The following is a 19,714-nucleotide window of genomic DNA, read 5'->3' on the forward strand; positions in this document are numbered from 1 at the left end:
TAGGCTGTAATCCTTGAGTTAAGAAATCTCAGAAGTCCACAGAATTGTGTTAACATTACTTAATCTCTTCTTTGTGCGCGCTTTGTACTTGTTCTTTATATTATGAGCAATCCCTTTACTTTGTATTTGTGCAGCACCTACCATAATTGTCTATGACTTGGCCTTCCACATGGAGCTAAAAGCCCATAGCAGTTTTTACTCTTTCTGTATCTCATAATCCTGATATGAGGAAAAGTACAGAAAAAAAAGCTGTCAGAAGCCTTTGTACTGTCATAATGGCAACATGTAAGCACCTTTGATGGAGACGTTTTATTGCCAATCAAAATCAAGCCATTTAAATTGATACTTTCAGCAAATCACCACCGGTGTGAGACTGTTGCCAGAGTTCCCAACTCCAGTATGATGTCTGAAGAATTATAAAGACCATGGAAATAAAAATGGAATTGGGCTGATATTGTACTATTAAGTAATTTTCAAGTAGGGATCAATACCCTGCATTAGCAGATATTAGGTCCAAGACAGCTTGAAGGAACACACACTTATGCAGAAGCTTCTGCTTTTGTGGTTCAGAAGAGTCAAATGGTATAGACAATGGAATTGCAACTCTCTGGGCTTTTAGTAAAACCCATACAGTACATGCTTTTAGTGGAGCAGTGGGCGAATGCTGGGTGATAAAAAGCATTGACACTGTGGCTATTAGGAGTACTTAGAATATAAATACTGGGTCATCTCTCTGCCTAAGGTAAAACACTGGAATTTGAAGAAAAGGCCAAATCTATTAACCTATTGACAATCCATTCCAGAAACCCTTGACTCTTGGACAACAGGTCTGAAAGACAGAGATTCAGAAGCTGGACCTTATCCAATGGTGTCCTTACTGTCATGACATGCCTATTGTAGAATTGTCATTCAACAGTGAAACCATATAGTGTATCTTTAAGAAATGAAAAGAAAGGAGTAAGTGGATGGTTATTTAAAAGTTAAGGCTTGCTTCGTTCTTTCATAATAAGATAGACGTAATCACATCATCATGTTATCAAGCATACTGAGGCCTGATTCTGTCCCTGCTCCCCTGATGTACATAACCTGCAAGAAAACTGTAGCCATTTGGAATGAATTCCCTCAGCTGGCACATGGTATAGGAATGATATAACCACCATGTAGGAAGTGTAAAACTGGTAGAGCTTGATTTGTAAGCATCACAGTTCCCTTCTTGTAATGAAAATAGGGTGCACTAAATGACTAACAGAGGAAACCACTCAGCGAAATGCTTATATTAAAAGCGTAAAGCCTCAGCAGGACCACAGTAATCAATTGCCCTAAACTGAAGCCCTGGCAGCTTCTATGAATGGCTATTGATTTCAACTACTAGTCAGTGAATTTTTCTAGGACTAGGCTGGAATGTAGGTGTGAGAGTGCAGACAAAATTAGGAGCTGGAACAAACCTCTGTGGAAAACACAGGGAACAGCCAGGTTTGGGAAGATATGTTATGCTGAAGTTTATTTTTTGAAAGTGCTTAAAAATTGCAAAAACCCAAGTCCCACGCAGGGGTAAAAATGAAGCATCATATCAGCATATATTGAAATGAGAAAGATGAGAATTTTGGTTTTCTTGTGAAGTTATTATGGAAAATTCTGTCTGGCTTTCTAAAGAAAGCCTCTCTCCTCCATTGCAGTTGAATAAAGGGGGGACAATTAGTTTTTTTTCTGGAGCCTTCATCTGACTATACAAATTATTTCCTTCTTGCAGTGAACCCACAAGTCATATAAAAATGATTAAAAAAAAATGATACAAGATTCAGTCCTTTATATGCTATAGCTTGTGAGTTGCAAGTTTGTTTTCTACAAAATTCAGTTTCTTGTAGAATTCCTTAATGGTTTCAGGAAGACGAAGCGGCTATTTGTTTATGCATACTGTTTGCTTCAAAGGGATTTTAATCTGTTTTGAGGAGACCGCTATGTTTCCGGTATCATAGAAGGAAACTCATTCTGGAACCTTTTTTGCTCAGCAGGAACCCTATGTATTTTCCACATTCTCATTATACATGTTTTGGCACGAGCATAAAGCAGGCATGCTCATTTATATTCTAGCTGATAATAATTAATGTGAATTTTGGATCAAGGTGAGGGTCATCTTTGTAACCTGCACTAAAAGGAACTTTATGGAGTGACTTCTCCCCGAGGGGGATATTTCTGTTAGATCAGTGGCCCAGAGGCAGTGGAACAAATCTTCTTCCTCCTGTCATCCTCATTTTAATATCAGCTGCATAACAGTAGCACAAAATACTGGATTAGAACTAAACATACCATATAACTGAATCGTGTGCTCAGATCACATCCCTCACACTGCGTATCATTGCAGGTTGTTAATCATGCCTTTCCTTATGCTCTTTCCTCCTTCCACTCCCACTGTTTTGCTTCCCTCCCTCCCCTCCCTCAGATCTTTCCCTAAAGCCTCCTTTCTCCTCTCAGCCAGGTCCTGTCCTGCCTGCTCGCTCTCCGATGTTGTACCTTGTTCTTGAATAATTTTGGGAAAGCAACATAGACACTCTTAGCCAAAGGTAAAGGTTACATTGCCTTAGAGCATCTTTGTTGCCTTTCCCAAAACTAACTCCTGGTCTTGTAGCTCTGCTAGCCCAACTGTAAGAACATAATCTCTCACCATTGTGGTCTGAAGCATAGTAGACCTTTCATTTCCATTTTGCTGTGGAGAGCATCTAGAAAATCTGTTGGCCTCTTCATAGCTTTATCCCGTTTCCTTGAGCCAAGCAATGGAGGGGAGACCTGGTATATAAGACGGCAAACAGTTGGGTTAGGAGGGACAGACCTGTTCTATTTTCTGTGAACAAGAAGATATTTTCTGTTCCTTGTTTTAATGTTAATGAATTAAAAGACTGCCAATGCATTCCGGCCCATCGCTGGCAAGGTGCCAGTTCAGCCTTCCCTTAGTGCAAGTATCTACCAGAGATCGAAATGCCTCGTTCTTGGCAAGCATGTGTGGGAGTCAAAGCAGTGTGAAGATCTTTTTCATTTTCTTAGGGGAGATTCCTACCCTGTTCAGGCACAGGAACACCATTTTTTTTAGGACAACAGAATTATATCCTACTGCACTGCCAATGGTGAACTCTTTGGTCTTCCTGTCTTAGATAGCTTTGGTCCTAGTTGTTTTGTCCACGCTCTGAAAATGAACCACACTACATGTGGTACAACAGGAGTCAGATGTGACTGGTATTTCAGATGTGAGTGAACTGGGGGAGAGGGACCGTGCCCCACTCAAGACATCCCTCCACGAGATACGATTGCAAGGGAAGATGATAGCGTAGGAGGCAACTCTACAGATTTGTGCCATTAGAATACTTTTCCCTTTAGAAATAGAATTTTCATTTAATCAGTTTCTGCCAGATTCCCTCTTCTTTGAGCTCTTCAAGTTCACCAAAGGGCCTGTTTCTGAAGCACACTGTCTGGTCCAATTTTTTTTATATTTTCCTGCCATGCGACGTTGTGCTTAAAAGGAAGAAAAAGACACAAAGGGAAGATGGAAAAATAGAAATGTGAAATGTCTCATGGGAGATGCTTGCCCTTACCATGTCATACTAGTTTAAATACAGTTCCCACACATCACATGTCAAGCTGTACTTGATTGTTTTCAAATAGATGGCAAAAATCATGAGAGGAGGAAAATGTTCCTTTGTGTGACATGTTCTTCTTTTGATACATTGGGTTCTGTAGCTGTCAAAGCAAAGGCTGTTTTTCCATCTATTATTACAAATGCATTTGGGGTAAATCTCTTCTGCAACTCTCTATTCCCTTGATTGTTTACTTCAATACAAGTGTTATTGTTTTATTTTATCTAAATTTTCAGTGGTGCATTTTCTCTATGATCCTCAGTAGGCAATCTCTATGATCCTCAGGCAACTGAGGTTCTTCCTCAGTGGAGATTTAGATCACATCTGGAAATGCAGTCTGTTTCAAGTATTTTCTGCTTTTCTGGCAGGAGAGTGGAATATTTAATTTCATTATTCAGCATAGGGTTATTCATTTCATGCAATGAAGGGAAATTCATCAATATTGTCTTCAGCATCCAGAAAAATAATACTTACCATGACTGTTTCACATACTCTATTTATATTTTATATCTTTCTCATCACTCAGCAATTATTCATCTCTGCTGAGAGGTGAAATTCTTGTACTGAGTTACCGTAATTTCTCTGAACTCCTGAAAGCAATTCAATCACTGAAAGCAATTGCTTTTACTTAAAGATATTTCTTGAGACAGATTCACCAAATACAAATAACTGAATAAAGGTTATTTTTTCCTGTTGATTTTCAAGAATATTTAGTGATGCTTTATAAAAGGGGTAAATCAATGATGCAACATCTTAACATTCATTGCACTAATGTTAATCATGATGGATTCTTGGAGATGGATGCAAATGTGATAGTGCAAGTAAGTGGGAATGCAGTTGAAATGCAATATTAATTCATTCCCAGTTGTTATTAAATGTCACAAGATATTCATAGTTTTGCTGATATTTTCCTTTTTAAACCACTTGGTGTAAAAAAAAAATCATCAGTGTGATATATTTGTCTATGCAAAGTCATCAAGATAATTATCTCTGAATCTTTTGTATTATGTTTAATTTCAATGTAGTGTCCCAGATCTGCATTTTTGGGAAAGATCAAAGTATAGACTGTAAAGGTGGTGATAGACTGTACCCCATTCCCACAGAAATCAATTAAAGGTCTTCTATTTGGGAAGTGGGCACAGTGGGAACAGAAACAGGCTTAGTATCATGATATGTGGTTTCTCTTGCCATCAGTAAAACAGATTTTCTCATTTATCTCATCCTCTGAGATGTTTAAATTTTGAACATCAGCTGATTCAAATTTTATGTTTGGGGAATCCAGGCACTGAGATGATTTGTGTTCAGGGCACTGAACTGGGACTCAGTAGATCTGGGTTTGTTCTGTCATGCATTTCCCATGTGATCTTATGCAAATCCTTTATTGCCTCTCGCACAGCCTCATCAGTAAAATAGGGTAATGTTACTACTCTTCTTGTTGGAAGGATTTGTTAACATTTGGATGGCTTATCTACAGTGGATTGCTGAGGGCCATATGAAAATGTACAATCTTATTTAAATGTACTGCTTTACATATATATCCTTCTTTCATTTTATGCTTCTACATCTACTGCTTTCTTACAGCCCCCTCATGGGACTCTTTCTTTCATTCTTTTCTTTATAAGCAATCTTCCACAGACTGGCCTTCTCCAAATACATGCTAATCGGGTCTTGGTTTTTAAGCTCACCAAGGCAGGTAATATGTATGAGTGGATATATATGTGTTAGAGAGGCACTATGTGAGCTGTACTTCATGTGGATAATCTTTGGTGATCCAACTGACAGGTTTGTGCTTGGGAAACTAGATCTTTGTTGTGTTTTTGTTCCAGATATGTCCACTTAAATGATTCAGATGTACAATTCTCAGTCACAGAAATTCATATTGATTTCAGTTTACATAAAAATCCAAGAATGCCATTTCAGATACTTCTTTCACAAGTATTCAAATAGCAAAACCAATACTGTGCACAATTTTTTTTAGAAATGATATTATATTAGTATATATTCACACAAAACTATTTGCATAAGTGTTTCTGTGTTTGCCACATTTGCCTTTGCAAAAAAGTACATTTATTGTTTGAGGCTTAAGTTGTGTGTATTTTTTAGCTTAAGTTGCATGATCATAAAAGCCAGTGAGCCTCTATGCGAGTGAGCAGATCTGAGCTGTACATTGTTCCCTATCAATCAGCATTATCTGGGGTAGAGCAGTGATTTCAATAGCAACTACAGGAGATATAGCTACCTGCTCTCTATAGTTTTAATGAAGGTGAGAATTCCATATCCCGTGGAATACTGTTTCTTTGATGTCTTTGTTTGCACAGCATGGACAAATGTTGACCTACTAATGGCATCTGCTGTAAAGCCGTTGCTGACTAGTGGCTCTTTGAGTTTGGTGTAGATGGGGCAGGTATGGAAGTTTAAAAACACCCTACTGCCAAACAAATGAGTATATCTTTATCTAAAAGCGTTAAATGTATGGACATTCACATGCTTCCTTCAAGAAGGCAGGAAGAGTCTTGGTTTACCTGCAAACAACTGCATTTTCCTTAATGAAACTTCCATTCAGACATTGTAGATATAAAGCCAGCCAATATGGAGGACCTGACAGAAGTGATTACAGCCTCTGAGTTTCATCCCCATCACTGCAATCTCTTTGTCTACAGCAGCAGCAAAGGATCCCTGAGACTCTGCGACATGAGGGCATCGGCTCTCTGTGACAAACATTCCAAGCGTAAGTCCTTGCTTCATTGAGCCCCAGATGTCATTAAAGTCGTCTTATTCACGGACAGCATGTAGGTGTGTGCGTACCCCAGTGTATTAGCTTCTCAGTTGCAGGCATAGTTGAAAAGAAAACAGCAAAAGGAAGAAAATTTTCTCATCTATACAAGTATTACCTATGAACTTGATAACAGTCGTGTCTGTGACTGGTCGCCCTTGTGGTTCTTATTGCAGGGATCAGTGAAGAACCCACAACTCTCTAGCACAAGAGAGATGATTCCTTACAAATGAAATATTGGGGGGGAGGAGTACTTACGTAGATGAGCATACTGTTTTGTATACACAACTACTGTTCTGAATACTGCAGCAAGTAAATTTTGTCATTCAAACTGCCTTCAAAATTTTGAATCCATTTTCTGAATTAAAAAATGTCAGAGTCCTTCCTAAAATTTAGCCCAACATTCCCTATATGCACTTTTTCAATAATGTGTCTGTACAGATACACAGGAAATAATGCAATAAGTAATACTGGGGGAGGAGGGGGAGATACTGTGTTGGTATAGAAGGGGTCATCTGTCCTAAAGTGATTTTCTGTAGCCTGTGAAATTTTGAGACAGAGCCACGAATCCATGACAGTTCATATCTGAAACCTACGTAAGAAGAAGGAAGTAGAATGTTAAAATGTGGGGCTGTCTGTTCTCGAAGTAAAGGATGAAGGAAAATGCATGTTCATAACGTCTTGCTATCAGCTATTTATAGACCAGATAAAACAGAATATGGTTCTTCCCACCAGTAATCTGGCAAGCCTGGGCATTTTGCCTTGTGCAAACAACCTGTTTATTCCTGATCTTCAGAGACTGAAAAACACCAGACAAAGGCATTGTGTCGTGTGGCTGGTTCCTGTGAGGAGCTGAGAACCTAAGAAATGAACTGTGGTGGCTCTGCTTTAGCCACCCTCAGGACTGGGGCTTCCAGGACAATTCCATCTCACAGAATTGGGTCTTCAATTTCTTTTGCAATGTTGAAACATTGGGAAGGAAATTCAGGAGAAATTCTTTTAGTGCCAGGGGCACATAAGAGGTTTTATGTCATTCAGTTCCTACTTGAGTCTTTTGAGGTAGGCAGGTCTTATTAGTAGGGGTGGGAGGAGGGGAAGAAAACATCTGAAGATTCAAGTGAGACATGAAGTGGTGCACAGATTTAGCACACAAGCTATTTTTTTAACTGAAGTAAATGTACTAAAGAGCCTATGACTAGGCCTTTTGGCTGCAAGGAGAAGTGCACATGCTCAGAACCTCTTAGGATGTGGTCTCCAATTATAGAAAATAACCTTTCAAGACAATTTCCTAAGCAGAGAAGTGTTTTACCTTAGTTAACTGTATCCCCTTGTACTTGTAGGGGGAATTCAATACCATGAAGCGAAATGCAAGCGTGATACAATCTGGCACATAGTTGTGAGTTATCCTGTCCCGCTTAATTTTTTTGTTCTATAGTACTTTCATTTCTCCCTGCTAATAAGGCCTCCGTGCCCCTGTAACTCAGTGCCAAATACCAACTGTAACTTATTAAAACAACAATACAATAACCCTGGATGAAAGAAGGCATTTTATGCCAGAAGGGAGCGCAAGGTCTAATGGTCATTGATTAAGCCCTATTTTCCAGACCTATGAGTTAGAAAATAGCCATTTAATGTAGCATTGCTGCACTGAACTCAAGTCAAGCTCATTGAGAAGCTGAGTGTGTACAATACAAAATTGATACAGCAGTGGTAGAACTTCCAAAGCATTAAAAGGAATAGGCCCATGTACTGCTGATTGGAGGGGTTTGAGTACAGCTCTCAGAGGCAAGCAAAACTAAATATATAAAGCCCATATCAACCTAAAAGGATATATCATAGAAAACAATAAGTCTGGGAAATCAAATATTTGCACAATTGTCTCTCCAGTACCTTCACTGTGCCTCTGATTCCTCTTTACAGTTGCTTTACACGTGGTGCATATGCATGATCGGTACCCTACTCTCCTAGCTCAGCTTGCCTTTCTACCTTTCCCCATAACTGACTTCACTTCTCAACCAAAACAGCTACGACCATAGTCACTGTAAACCCTCATGTTCTGCCATGCAACCCTACTTTCTTAATTCAGTCTAGTATCACTATGTGCTGTATTTCAGATGCTGTTCTGAGATGGTAATGGATATACATATTTTTAGGGATAAAAGATCCAATGTAAAACTTATAAAAAAATACCTGGATGCTGAGCATACGTGGTGAACGTTTGGTTTCACTCCTTTTTCAGACCCTTTTGTTATCCAAATCTTTATAGCTGGGCTAAAGTCAGTTGCAGCTTTTGGGGGAAGGGCCCTTCCATCTGTACAAGTCTAGAGAGTGCCATGAATAATTACTGTGCCATACTGTATAAATAAATTACATACTAATATCTGTAGTGTAAGTCACTGACACAGGATGTTAATAAATTATAGTGTTCTTGAAGATTTCTGGTTTGCTAAACTCAGTGGCAAAATCTCTCTGTTCGGCATTAGTGACAGCAACACTACAAGGTTTCCCTTATAAATCTTTCATGGCTCTGACATGGAAGAGACAAGAGACTTCTTCCATATCTACTCATCCTTGGTGCCTATGCTGAGATTTATTAGCAAGCTGCCAATTTGTGTGATGAGTTATAATGGGGACCTCTGTCCCTTAGAAAAATGGTCTCAGACCACCAAATCCATCCATAAGGCATTGACAGAATATCAGGTCAGTAGCTGAGTTTTAAATTCTCATTGAGATACTGATAAGGTGTGATAAAATGTGTTGTTTTTCTAATAGACTACTCGAAACTGCTTCTTATAACACCTCTTTAATAGATCATGCAATGCTGGGCGAGCAATCGGAAGCAGAACGTATGTGGCCATTACGAATGGATATCCAGGAAAGCCCAATCTGTAACCATAGGGGAGATACATACATAATAGTGTTCCATGGTATTATCAGACTTCGCAAGTGGTGGAGAGAATTCCATCAAAATAATCTGTAGAGGAGATGAAAAAAGAGATGCATGTCCCTGCTTATTTAGAATATTAGAGGGATGAGAATAAGGAAGAAGGTGTTCTTGCAGTCCACAGGGTTATAGGTAAAGATTTAAAACAGATATGAAAGTCAGACTCAAGTAGCAAGAAATAGGGAATTAATTTAAATAATATGGAAGCTGTCATCTAAATAGCGTATGTGGCAAAACATCCAAAGGTCATCTTTGAGGTGTTATTCAGGCAACATGCATGGCAATACAGTGTAGAGAGAAGGCAGTATACTGGAAATCGGTGACAGCAGGGAAACAAGGGAAGCTAACAGCTGCAAAAGAATTCGTTGTTAGAGCAGTTAGCTGGGAACATCCAAGAAATAAAAGAACTACCCCCCACCCCAAATTCCATAAATTCTCATGCAAGGGATTCAGGTGACAAGGAAGACAAGCATAAGGATACTGTTGCAGCAAGAGCGTCCCGACTAAAAAACACTTACAGCAGTATAATATGCAACTGTTGTATTAACAAATAGTTGCTAATTTGGTTTTGATCTTTTCTTGCTAATATGATGTTCAGAGGTCCTTACAAATGTGCATGGAGATAATACTATTCTTCCAAACAGCTTGTAGACTAGATAGGTACATAGGTACAAATCATCTAATAAAGCAGTCAGCTAAAGAAAACTGAGCTTGAGCATGTGAAGTTGGAAAAAAATGAAGAGCTTTTTCAGTAGTTCATCAGAATTATTAAATAAAGAATTAAGTAAATAACTGTATAGTTATGCAACATGGAAATTTGAGTCACTCAAGAGTATAACTCCTATTGATATTCTGTGTAATAGCCTTAATATCTTAAAGTCATTGCATACTTCAGAAGTTATAATCTATTTAAATGCTCTATGTTGCTTTAAGGGTTTTTTAAGTGTTCATTTCTTAATATGTATTTGTAGACTAAAAGCCTATTTCTAATTACCCATTACCCATGTGCAAAATTTACAACAAAATACTTCAAGGAAGGAGGAGCTGCAGTTTCAAGTTTATTGCTCCATGTGCCGTGGTCTTTAAAATGCAAACTTTGGGGTTACATAATGCAGTTAGCCTCTGTCACCATTAGTTCATGCTTTCCATCCTCCAGACAGACTTCACAAGCTTCTGACATCTGGGTCTATAACAGGAGCCATTTAGAGCCCCGCTCCCTCTGACCGAAGAAGCATTTGTCGATGACAGGCAATCCTAACAGCCATTTTCTCTGGACTCTCCCTGAAAGCGGCAAAGCATCTCAGCTGGTGCCTTCCCAATTCCATGGGATGGATAACCAGTATCTTAAAAGTATAAAATGGTCTTCGGAGCAACGCAGAGTGAATTTGGGGTTTGGTTTGTGACCCAAAGATGCCAGCCAAAGATGGTGGTGGTGTCTTTTTTCCTTGAGAGTCCTTCACCACATTTTTACTTGAAATCCAGGCATGACAGAAATGCCAGCCCGTCCCCAAGGACAAATGCCACTATCCTGTCAGTCTGGCATGTAACTCAGTTTGGTTATCTGCTGGGTTTTTTTGAGATTACCTTTGATTTTAAACTAAAGAATTCAGAACTGTGGAAGCAGCCAAAACAGAAATCAAAGATAATCTACTTGAACATGTTGAATTTTTAAAATTAAATTAATTATATTTACCACTTGTTTAAAGGAGGTTAGAATTTCAGAGACAAGACAGCTTTCAGACCTCTAACTGAATATGGATTATCTTTCATTTGCAACAGAGAACAACCAGATGCACAAAAAAGCCTACGACAGAATATCCCTGCTGGATTTGCTAATTAATATCGACTTTTCCAAATGAATGATGCTTATTGTATGACTGGAAAAGAGACAAGTTGTTTTTCTTTTATGTGAGCTTTACATTTAAAATATGCTTTTTATTTCTGCATCTGGTCTCGTGTCAGGTTATCATCTGAGGCAGAGGCAGCTGGCATTCTCCCTTTGTGCATTGAGAGGCCACTGTCAAAGTAATGTCCACTTCAGGCAAAATCTGCAAGGTTTCATGTGACAGGAGTGAAACTTATCTGAGCTTCCGTAATGATTTAACCCCGTGCATTAATAAAGGCTTGTTCTCCTGATCCTAATTCTGGATTTATTTTATAAACATGCACTGCAAAGGCATATATTCATTGCTGATTTTATATCCCCAATGAAAAAATGTGCCTGTATCCTGATAATTTTGTAATTATGACTGTCACTAAAGATCTGCTACTACAATTTCATGCATGCTGAACTAGATCCTAGAAGGGATCCTTCCTTGTGCAGGAATCCCATTGAAATTTGGTAAAAGATTGCCTTTAGCATGGGCTCTAAAGCTTCCATTCTGCTCTCAGTTTGGATGAATGTATAATAAAGACATTTAAAATATGGCTAAGGAAAATTCAAAAGTGTTTCTACAGAAATGCAATTATGTCTATATAGTATTTCCTCCAGTTGTGCAAGATATGTTAAAATTAAATCAGAGAAAGAAAAAAACTGGTTTATGTACTTCTAGCTATCAAATAGTAAGAAGAAAGATAAAAGCCTGAAGCAATGGTAAATGATTTATGATTGAAGAGGTGTTTCATTAACCCCTCTCCCCCAACCACACACAGATAAAGCAAATAATTGCTGTAAGATTGCTTTAATTATTCAGTCTATTAAAATTCCTGTCTTGTTTGCTTAATTTTTAAATAGCAACAAATACTGCTTTTCAATGTCTCATGAAACCAACATTATTCTTTCAAGATCCTGTTTCACTGGGGGGAAGAAAGAACCACTTATCACTAACCTTATATATCAAGATCAGAAAGACTTATGCATGAATTTGGCTGTAGAGGAGTAGTAGTTTTATGTCCCATTAACTCCATGGGATTGCTCACAACACGTGGCATTAAACACGCACATAAGTCTTTGTGAGGCCGAGGTTTAAAGAGGCTTGATCTTCCAGATTAGCTTTGCGTTTTTCACTTCCTTGCTCTCTTTAGCACCATTTCTCTTTATTAACAAACTCATTGGCAAAGTTACATTAATATAAGCAACTCTGTAGTGAATCTCCCACCCACTGATCTTTAGCTATTGATCTGGCTTTGCCTTTCAGCACTAATGCAGTGTCTCTTGTGGTTTGCGACAAGCTGCAGCAACTCACTGCAGATGGTAGAACAGATTCTTAAATATTGATTTGAGGCTCCACTTTTAAAGGCTATACTCTCTAGAGGTATTGATGAGAAGCCTGGTTTTAATACTGGGTCATCGGATAAAGGAATGCTTTACAGTAGGTGGAATTTCAGTCTTGTGGTGTGGAGGTAGCTTCAGAAACTTGCTTTTACTCAGAGAAGGAAAATGATGGGTAAGTGACCAGGGCATGAAGAGGCACCCTCTGAATTACATAAAAACAAATAGAAAATTGAAATATAAAAAGATACTACCTTTTCAGTTTAAAACAGCATAAGCAACTACAGGCTGTGGTAATATAAAATGTTAAATAATTGTGGTTAGTTGTTTATACTTCATGTCTTATAAAATAATTGTATTTTAGATTGCTTATGAAGGTGGACTCAAAAATTCCCACACTGTATTAATAACCATATTAATCACTGTAGAACATGAAGGCAAGATTGACATATTAGCAAAACATCCTGATCTTGAAAGAGAATTTCTGAAGGAAGTGAATGTATAAGTGGATTGGCTTAATACAAAACAGTAAAACATTCAGAGATAGTGAAAGATAGAGTAAATAATAATAGTAAATCGAACTATTATCGTAAACAATGAAGCTAAAAGGCATAAAGAGACCATGAATTTCAAAGGGAGCTTTGCAATTGGTCTTGATTCACTTAGAGTGAACTCAGGAACTCTTCAGTATGAAATCCTAAAGTAGATTTTAAACAGTGCATAATAATGACTATACCTGGGCAGACCAGAGGTCCTTCTAGCCCAGTATTCTGGCTCTGATAGTGGGCAGTAGCAGCATCAGCAGAAAATGTAAGAACACAGCAAGTGTATAATCTTTAGCCTCTGCAATTTGCAGTTGGAAACTTGGGGTTCAGGGACTTTAGTGAGAGTGAACTGATTGCGTTTAACAATACTCAAATGGATGTTTGCGTGTTTTTTTCCTTGGATTTGTGCAGTTACTTTCAAACCTGTGTATAATTTTTACCATTCACAATATCTTCAGTAAAGTCTTTAGTAGCTTAATTAGACATAGTATGAAGAACCATCTGCTCTGTACTTACCCTTTCCGAGTTTCACTTGGTGACCCCTACTTGTTGATTGGAAGAGACAGTGTACAAAGTGAACTGTCATTCCCTATTCATCCTTTCCATGCCACTTCTAATTACAACCCCCTCAGTCTTTCCTAGGCTGAGGAGTCCCAGTCTATTTAGTCATTCCCTGCATGGAAGTAATTTGATACATCTGGTCATTGTTATTGCGCATTTTTATGTCTTCTTGAGACATCTACCACATTAGAGAAAAGACCAGAACTACACAGAGCTCAAGATGTGAGCACATCTTGAATTAAATGGCACAAAAAAAAAAAAAATTTCTGTGTTGAAGGATAGTAACAAGTGTCATGGACTTAAAAAAATGAATTTGAATAGTATTTTTATATAAATTCAGTGAAATTTAGCTTAGGTTTTTTATACTAAACTTTGTGAAATATATATTGTGGAGTAAACCACAGCTGTCCTGGGGAATGGTGCTAATTTGCCATCTAAACGTGTTAGAGTATAGTTAAATAATTTGTAAGATTTTTAGCTTAGGATCATGTTTGTGAGAAACATTTAATTAGGATGACCATGTATTCTGGAAAAAAAGAATGTTTAAAAGTATTTATTTATCAGCTGTCAGGAGAGCATATTGGTTCTTGTTCCTTTTGCAAGTTGCTGTGGCTAGTCTGTCAAGATGGGTGAAATTCCATAGATTTCAAAGTACCGTTTTCCGGTACATTTTAATCAGGTATTGCAGCCATTTTCATTTGGGATCTGAAATGAAAGAGAGCCTTAATTTAGATGATAAATTGGTTTGCCTGGGACTGCATCTGTGTTTATGAAACTCAAAGCCTACTGAGAGATTAACTGATCCACCCCCAGTATTTCCAGGTCCAGCTGAAATACACCTGTTGTGTGTGTACATGTGTAACCCAGAGGTTATCTGTAGTAAGTCCTTAATTCTGCCTAACTGCAGACTGTTTGCATGCTGGGATAAAAAAGAAAATTATTCTCCCTCTCTTGTTCCAGCATCTTCGCTGGCTCTGGCCTCTATGGGTCTTCTCCCTCCTCGTTAACTCCACTGCCTCTTTTCCCAGTGTTGCCAAAACTGTCTTCACTCATTTGTAGCTGTGACCCTTGAACAGGAACTGGACAATTTTTTACATCCATTAGCTGTCTTTGGAGGGAGAGAGTGAGTTATTTCACGGTGCAGGATTTCCGAGGACTTAAATCTAAGTAACAGCACTTAAATGCTGTGAAAACAGAAGTTTTCAGGACAGGATGCAAACTATTAACAGTATCCTCTAGAAAAAAGCTTTATTAAGTTGTTATTTGTTCAGAAGAAGCTTTGTTTTTCTGCTACAGGGAATGACTTTTTAAGGCTGCTTATAATTTTATCCTATGAATGATGGAATTTCTTACCAAATCTGTGGACCTGGTAAGCTTTCATCTTCAAGTTTTCCCTGGTTTTGTTTTTGTTCCCCCAGATGATCATGTTCTGCAATATATGTAAGCATGATTCATCTTTGCTTTTCTTTTTAAATATATTTGGCTTTGTAATAGCAAAAAGTTGGTTTTATCTGTAGTTCTGCTTTTGGTCGGCAGTAACAGAAATTTTCAAGGTTCGTATCTTTATGCCTTAAGGAGTACACAGCGTTATCATCAAGGATCTCCTCCCTTGCTAGTTCTCTTTTTCTCTTTGTTTTGTTTACGGATATTTCACACTAAACCCTTGCAGTTATCATCAAGTGCTCAGACCATGATAACAAAATTTCGCCAAAGCTTATGCTCTATGTTTCTCTCTTCTAAAAGCAATGAAAGATTTGTTTAACTGTGTACAGTTGACATTTCTTTTATCCCATCAATCCATTATACACTTACAAATTCAGGTCAAAAATAACAAGTAGCTCCAGATAGACTTTCATTATATTAGATAGATAGCTTTTCTAACCCCTGCCCCATATTATCTGAGATACTGTTATTGCTTTCCCTTTAATTAGATCATCCTTCTTCATGTTTTTAAAAACATTATTCGTATTTGTATTTTGGAACCATCTGCCTTGCAGCAGTGCTGTGAGTGCTTGTGTTTTTATTTCATCCAGGCAAGAGTGAAGGTAAGAGGAAAAGAAGAAGTGGAAGGAATGTTGAAAATTCAGCTGAGGCATTACCGAAGGTCCTATAGGATAATGTAGGGAATCATGCATACTCCTTGTTGCGATGATTTTGGGAGGAATACAGGATTTTGTATGCTATATTGGATTCTGATACTGCACCCACCATATGAGCCATTTTTAGCGTTATTATTATTTTTTAAAGTTCACATGTGCCAGAATTTACACCCTGCAATGATTAAAGCTCTGCCCAGCAAACAAAATATTAATTTTCAGTGATGCTGGAGTCTGGAGAATACCAATGACTCCATCAAAAATGTGCATCCTTGGAAATGGGACAAACAAAGAGAAAAACCTTTTATGAGAACATGGGTTTTTGTTTTCTGAGGCTGAGTTATTTTTGGCTATTGTTGGGATAATGGTTGGTTGACTCCTAAAATATGTTTTAGTTCCAGTCTACTCACTACTTTTTAGTGGAGTGTGCACAGTAGTGCTGTCTGATTTATCACTTTCCTGTGTTCCTAGCTGTTTGATATCCCTCTTTCACAATTATGTATTTGGGAAACTGGAACATGGTACAGCAGCTAAAGGTAGCTGGCAAAGCTGAAGAGGAAGGCAGTATCGGGGACTACCAGGTCTCTCTCCAGACCGTTGCAGTGGGATTTCAAAGCATGCACTCACACCTCGTGGCCCGTGCAGTTTGTATGGTGTGTCTTGAGTGGAGTGAGTCATTCTAGATTACACATTATCAGACGTTTTTGGCAATTGACGTAAAACTAAGAAACAAGATGTGTAAGGAAGGTTATATTCACATGCACAGCTGTAATTTTTGTCAGCCATTAGTTCTTGTTTAGAATTGAACTTGAAGATCAGTTTGGGTTTGGTTTTTTATTTTTTCTTTATTGGATGCGTCTTGTCCAACATGTATAGCTTTGTATAGGTTTGTGGAATCAGGCCCATATTAAAATAAATGGGAAGTTGCAGTGGCAGCGCCCAGAGTGCAGCTCTACGACAGCCGGAGTGCAGCTCACTGGCTTGATGAGAGCCGCGAGGGTGTTAGTGGGAAGTGCCTGTGCACCCCACTTCGTAGGTACTGCCCGAGGCCTCTGCGCTCTTTTGGCCAGTGTCTGGAAGGAAGCTGAGTGAGATGGACCTTCCCACCCACTCTGGTTGTTCCTGGCTTTTTTGGTTTTTTTTCACTTCAGACATCTGCTTATATTTCTGCATGATAAATGCACACCTTAGGATGCCTCTTCTATCCGCTGATTCTAAAGAGAGTCTCCATGTTTACATTAGATCAGAGAAATTCAAGGGACACTAGGAATTTTTTTTTACAAGAGATGAGAGTTTGTTTTTCAGCAGATGGCAGTTCGTTTTGAGAAAGAAGCAGCATATTTTTATGCTGCAGATTTTCTTCAGGATTCAGGAAAACAGTGCTCTGGCAAGTATCCTTCACCCAACCCTTCCTTCTCTGCGAAGTCTGGACTTACTTCTGTGAAAAGCTACCCTGGTTTTTAACTGGTGAGCAGGAAGCCGTGCAGAAAGGGTTTGAACATTTTTTATTTCTCTAAGCAGATTTCCCAGCTTTCCTATCTATCTGCCAGTGCAGTAAGGGGCAGGAATTGTGTCTTACTTGGAGGCTCCTCTCCACCACTGGCTGTCCTCAGAGATACGCTCAGCTTCCCTCTGTAATCCCATGATATTTCTGTATTCCACAGTCCTGTCATCATATTTAAGTCTGAGCCGTGTCATGTGAAAGCTCAGCACACCACACCATTTGTGATTCCTGTGTTCATTAGTTTGCAACTAGACAGGTAGCTTTGTGTCTTTCATATAATTAACACTGTGAAGGTTATCAAGAACAATATTAATGAAAGGTAAATACCCTTTTTCATGGCAAAAGCTAGTTATTAAGAAGTTAATCAAGAAATTAATCGAGGAGTATGATAGAATTTGTAATCGAATCTCAGTAAAGTTCTGATTCCAAGTCCTGGTCTAACAAGATTTATTTAGATATAGAAAAATAAGCTAGATTTGAAGTCTCGTCTTTTGGGTGCTGATTGCCCCCTGGCAGAAGAGCAGCCTCCAAAAGATAAGTCTAAACTATAATGAACAGAAAATGTGTTTCCAGTGAGGCTGGCAAACCTGATTTTGCAAATGGTGGGCTAGCACCATGTTTTCTCCTATCAGCTTGAAGAGGCCAGGGTTGAATGTGAATTGCTTGCCTGAGCTGAAGTCCAAGTCACATGGCTGTCACTGCCGTCCTGTTTCCAATTACTCAACTGGTATTAGCCAAACTGAATGAAGACTGTGCTTTTTTGCAGTGTATGCATAACCTTATGTTGATGCTAAACCAGAAGCAGCTAAGACCCAAGGACACTGTGTCTCACCTCCATTTCCTGAGGCCAATGCCTTGTTCTGGTTGCCCAGGCATACGCTGCTGGTTGCTACGCTTTCTCTGTAACACTGGGAGCTGCTGCTTAATTTCCTGTAACAATTTTCCTGGCTTGGTTATGCTGACTATAGGAACTATCTGCAAAGAACTGCTGCTAATAAAATTTCTACCACTACCTTTGTGTAGTGATATGAGGCTTTCATGCATTAGTTTCTGCAGTTAATTAATCTAAGTCTTTCTAATACTTACTGTGGTAAGGATAGAAAAGCAATAAACAGTGCAGATAAGGGATGAAATGGTTTAATCTCATTAATTAACAAAATACAGAGTATCTAGGTACAAATATTACTCCTCTTCTAATCATTGGGAGTTGGACAAGACACATAGAGCCAAGAAAATACATCTTAGCTATAAATAAAGGTATTTTATAAAATATTTATAAAAGCTATAAATAAAGCTATAAATAAAGTTCAGTTAGTATGGTGGTTTTTTTTTTTCTTTCCTGGCTTTAATAGCAACTTCACATCATAATTAGGAGGATGAAATTCCTGCCAGCCAAGTACATAGTTTGGACAGATTAAAGGGAAGAGTTATGAGAAATGATAATTGCTTCGTGCTCGTCAGACTTCTATTGAAAGTCTGACAGGATAATTACAAAATACCTGCTTTGCAGAATCTCTAGGCAAATTTTTAAAGAGCTATTTAAAGTTGTTCGTTTACAGTCTGTCTGAAAAGTTAAGTTTTTTCCCCCTTTTTGAAGTCGTTCATTACCATTTAGATACGTGGTACATGTTCAAATATAGACCTTATTCTCGTGTGCACGCCTGGCTGCATTCCACTGCCAGCCCCCAAGAAAATTGCCCATAATTTTTTGCATTACCCCACATACTTCACCCACATACTCACCCTTAACTTTCAGCAGAACATTTTTTTCATCTGATGGAAACTGTAACCTTGTTGCTTTCCACAGTCTGAATCATAGTCATAGACAAATTAATTGAGAGAGAAATGTTCCAGTGGACTACACAAAAACGTCTGTTTTGACTGACAGTAAAAAGTTGTTCTACTTTCAGCACGTTTTCGTGTCTCATCACATGGCTTTTCTTCACCTGCTTTTGAAACTTGAAAATGATGCTCACCAAATCGCCGATTTGCAAAGAATATTCTAGACATAGTTGCCAAAACCCTACTGATTTTGCTGAGAACTGAAAGGCCCCAAAAACCTGACTTCCTACTAAAGTTCACCATATGAGGTCATTGGGATCACAGGGCCACAGATACCTGCAGAAAAGCAAAGGAGTTGTTCTAGGCACCTGTAGGCAGGGCTAGAGTTGGTGCAGGCTTTTTGGGGAAGGATAACGAGACGTTGGTGAGTAGTGGACTGTAGGTAGCTATAGTCAACTAACTGGTGTATCGACGTAATTTCCGACGTAATAAGTGATGCTTTGGGCCCATAGCTGTAAAGTTAATTACTGTAATATTTAAAGCTTACAGTTTGTATTTTTATATAAAGATAAAAGAATAAATTAAGTGCTGGGTGTATAATCAATTCTATCTCATGTTCATTGGTACATTGAACTGCATTGTTTCACAAGAAATACACAGTACAGATTGTAC

The 19,714-nt window shown here is 38.4% G+C and overlaps 1 protein-coding gene across 5 annotated transcripts in view; it reads left to right on the forward strand.

Annotated features, from left to right (window-relative positions):
* PPP2R2C (protein phosphatase 2 regulatory subunit Bgamma) overlaps window positions 1-19,714 on the forward strand; it is a 208,659-nt gene that overhangs the window by 171,057 nt on the left and 17,888 nt on the right. For all 5 annotated transcript variants that reach the window (XM_075148675.1, XM_075148677.1, XM_075148679.1 and 2 more), the window contains one exon: window positions 6,190-6,354. In XM_075148675.1, coding sequence (XP_075004776.1) covers window positions 6,190-6,354 — 165 coding nt within the window. The remainder of the gene's footprint in view (window positions 1-6,189; window positions 6,355-19,714) is intronic.

This window comes from Calonectris borealis, chromosome 4 (genome assembly GCF_964195595.1).
Source record: "Calonectris borealis chromosome 4, bCalBor7.hap1.2, whole genome shotgun sequence".
Taxonomy (NCBI): Eukaryota; Metazoa; Chordata; class Aves; order Procellariiformes; family Procellariidae; genus Calonectris; species Calonectris borealis.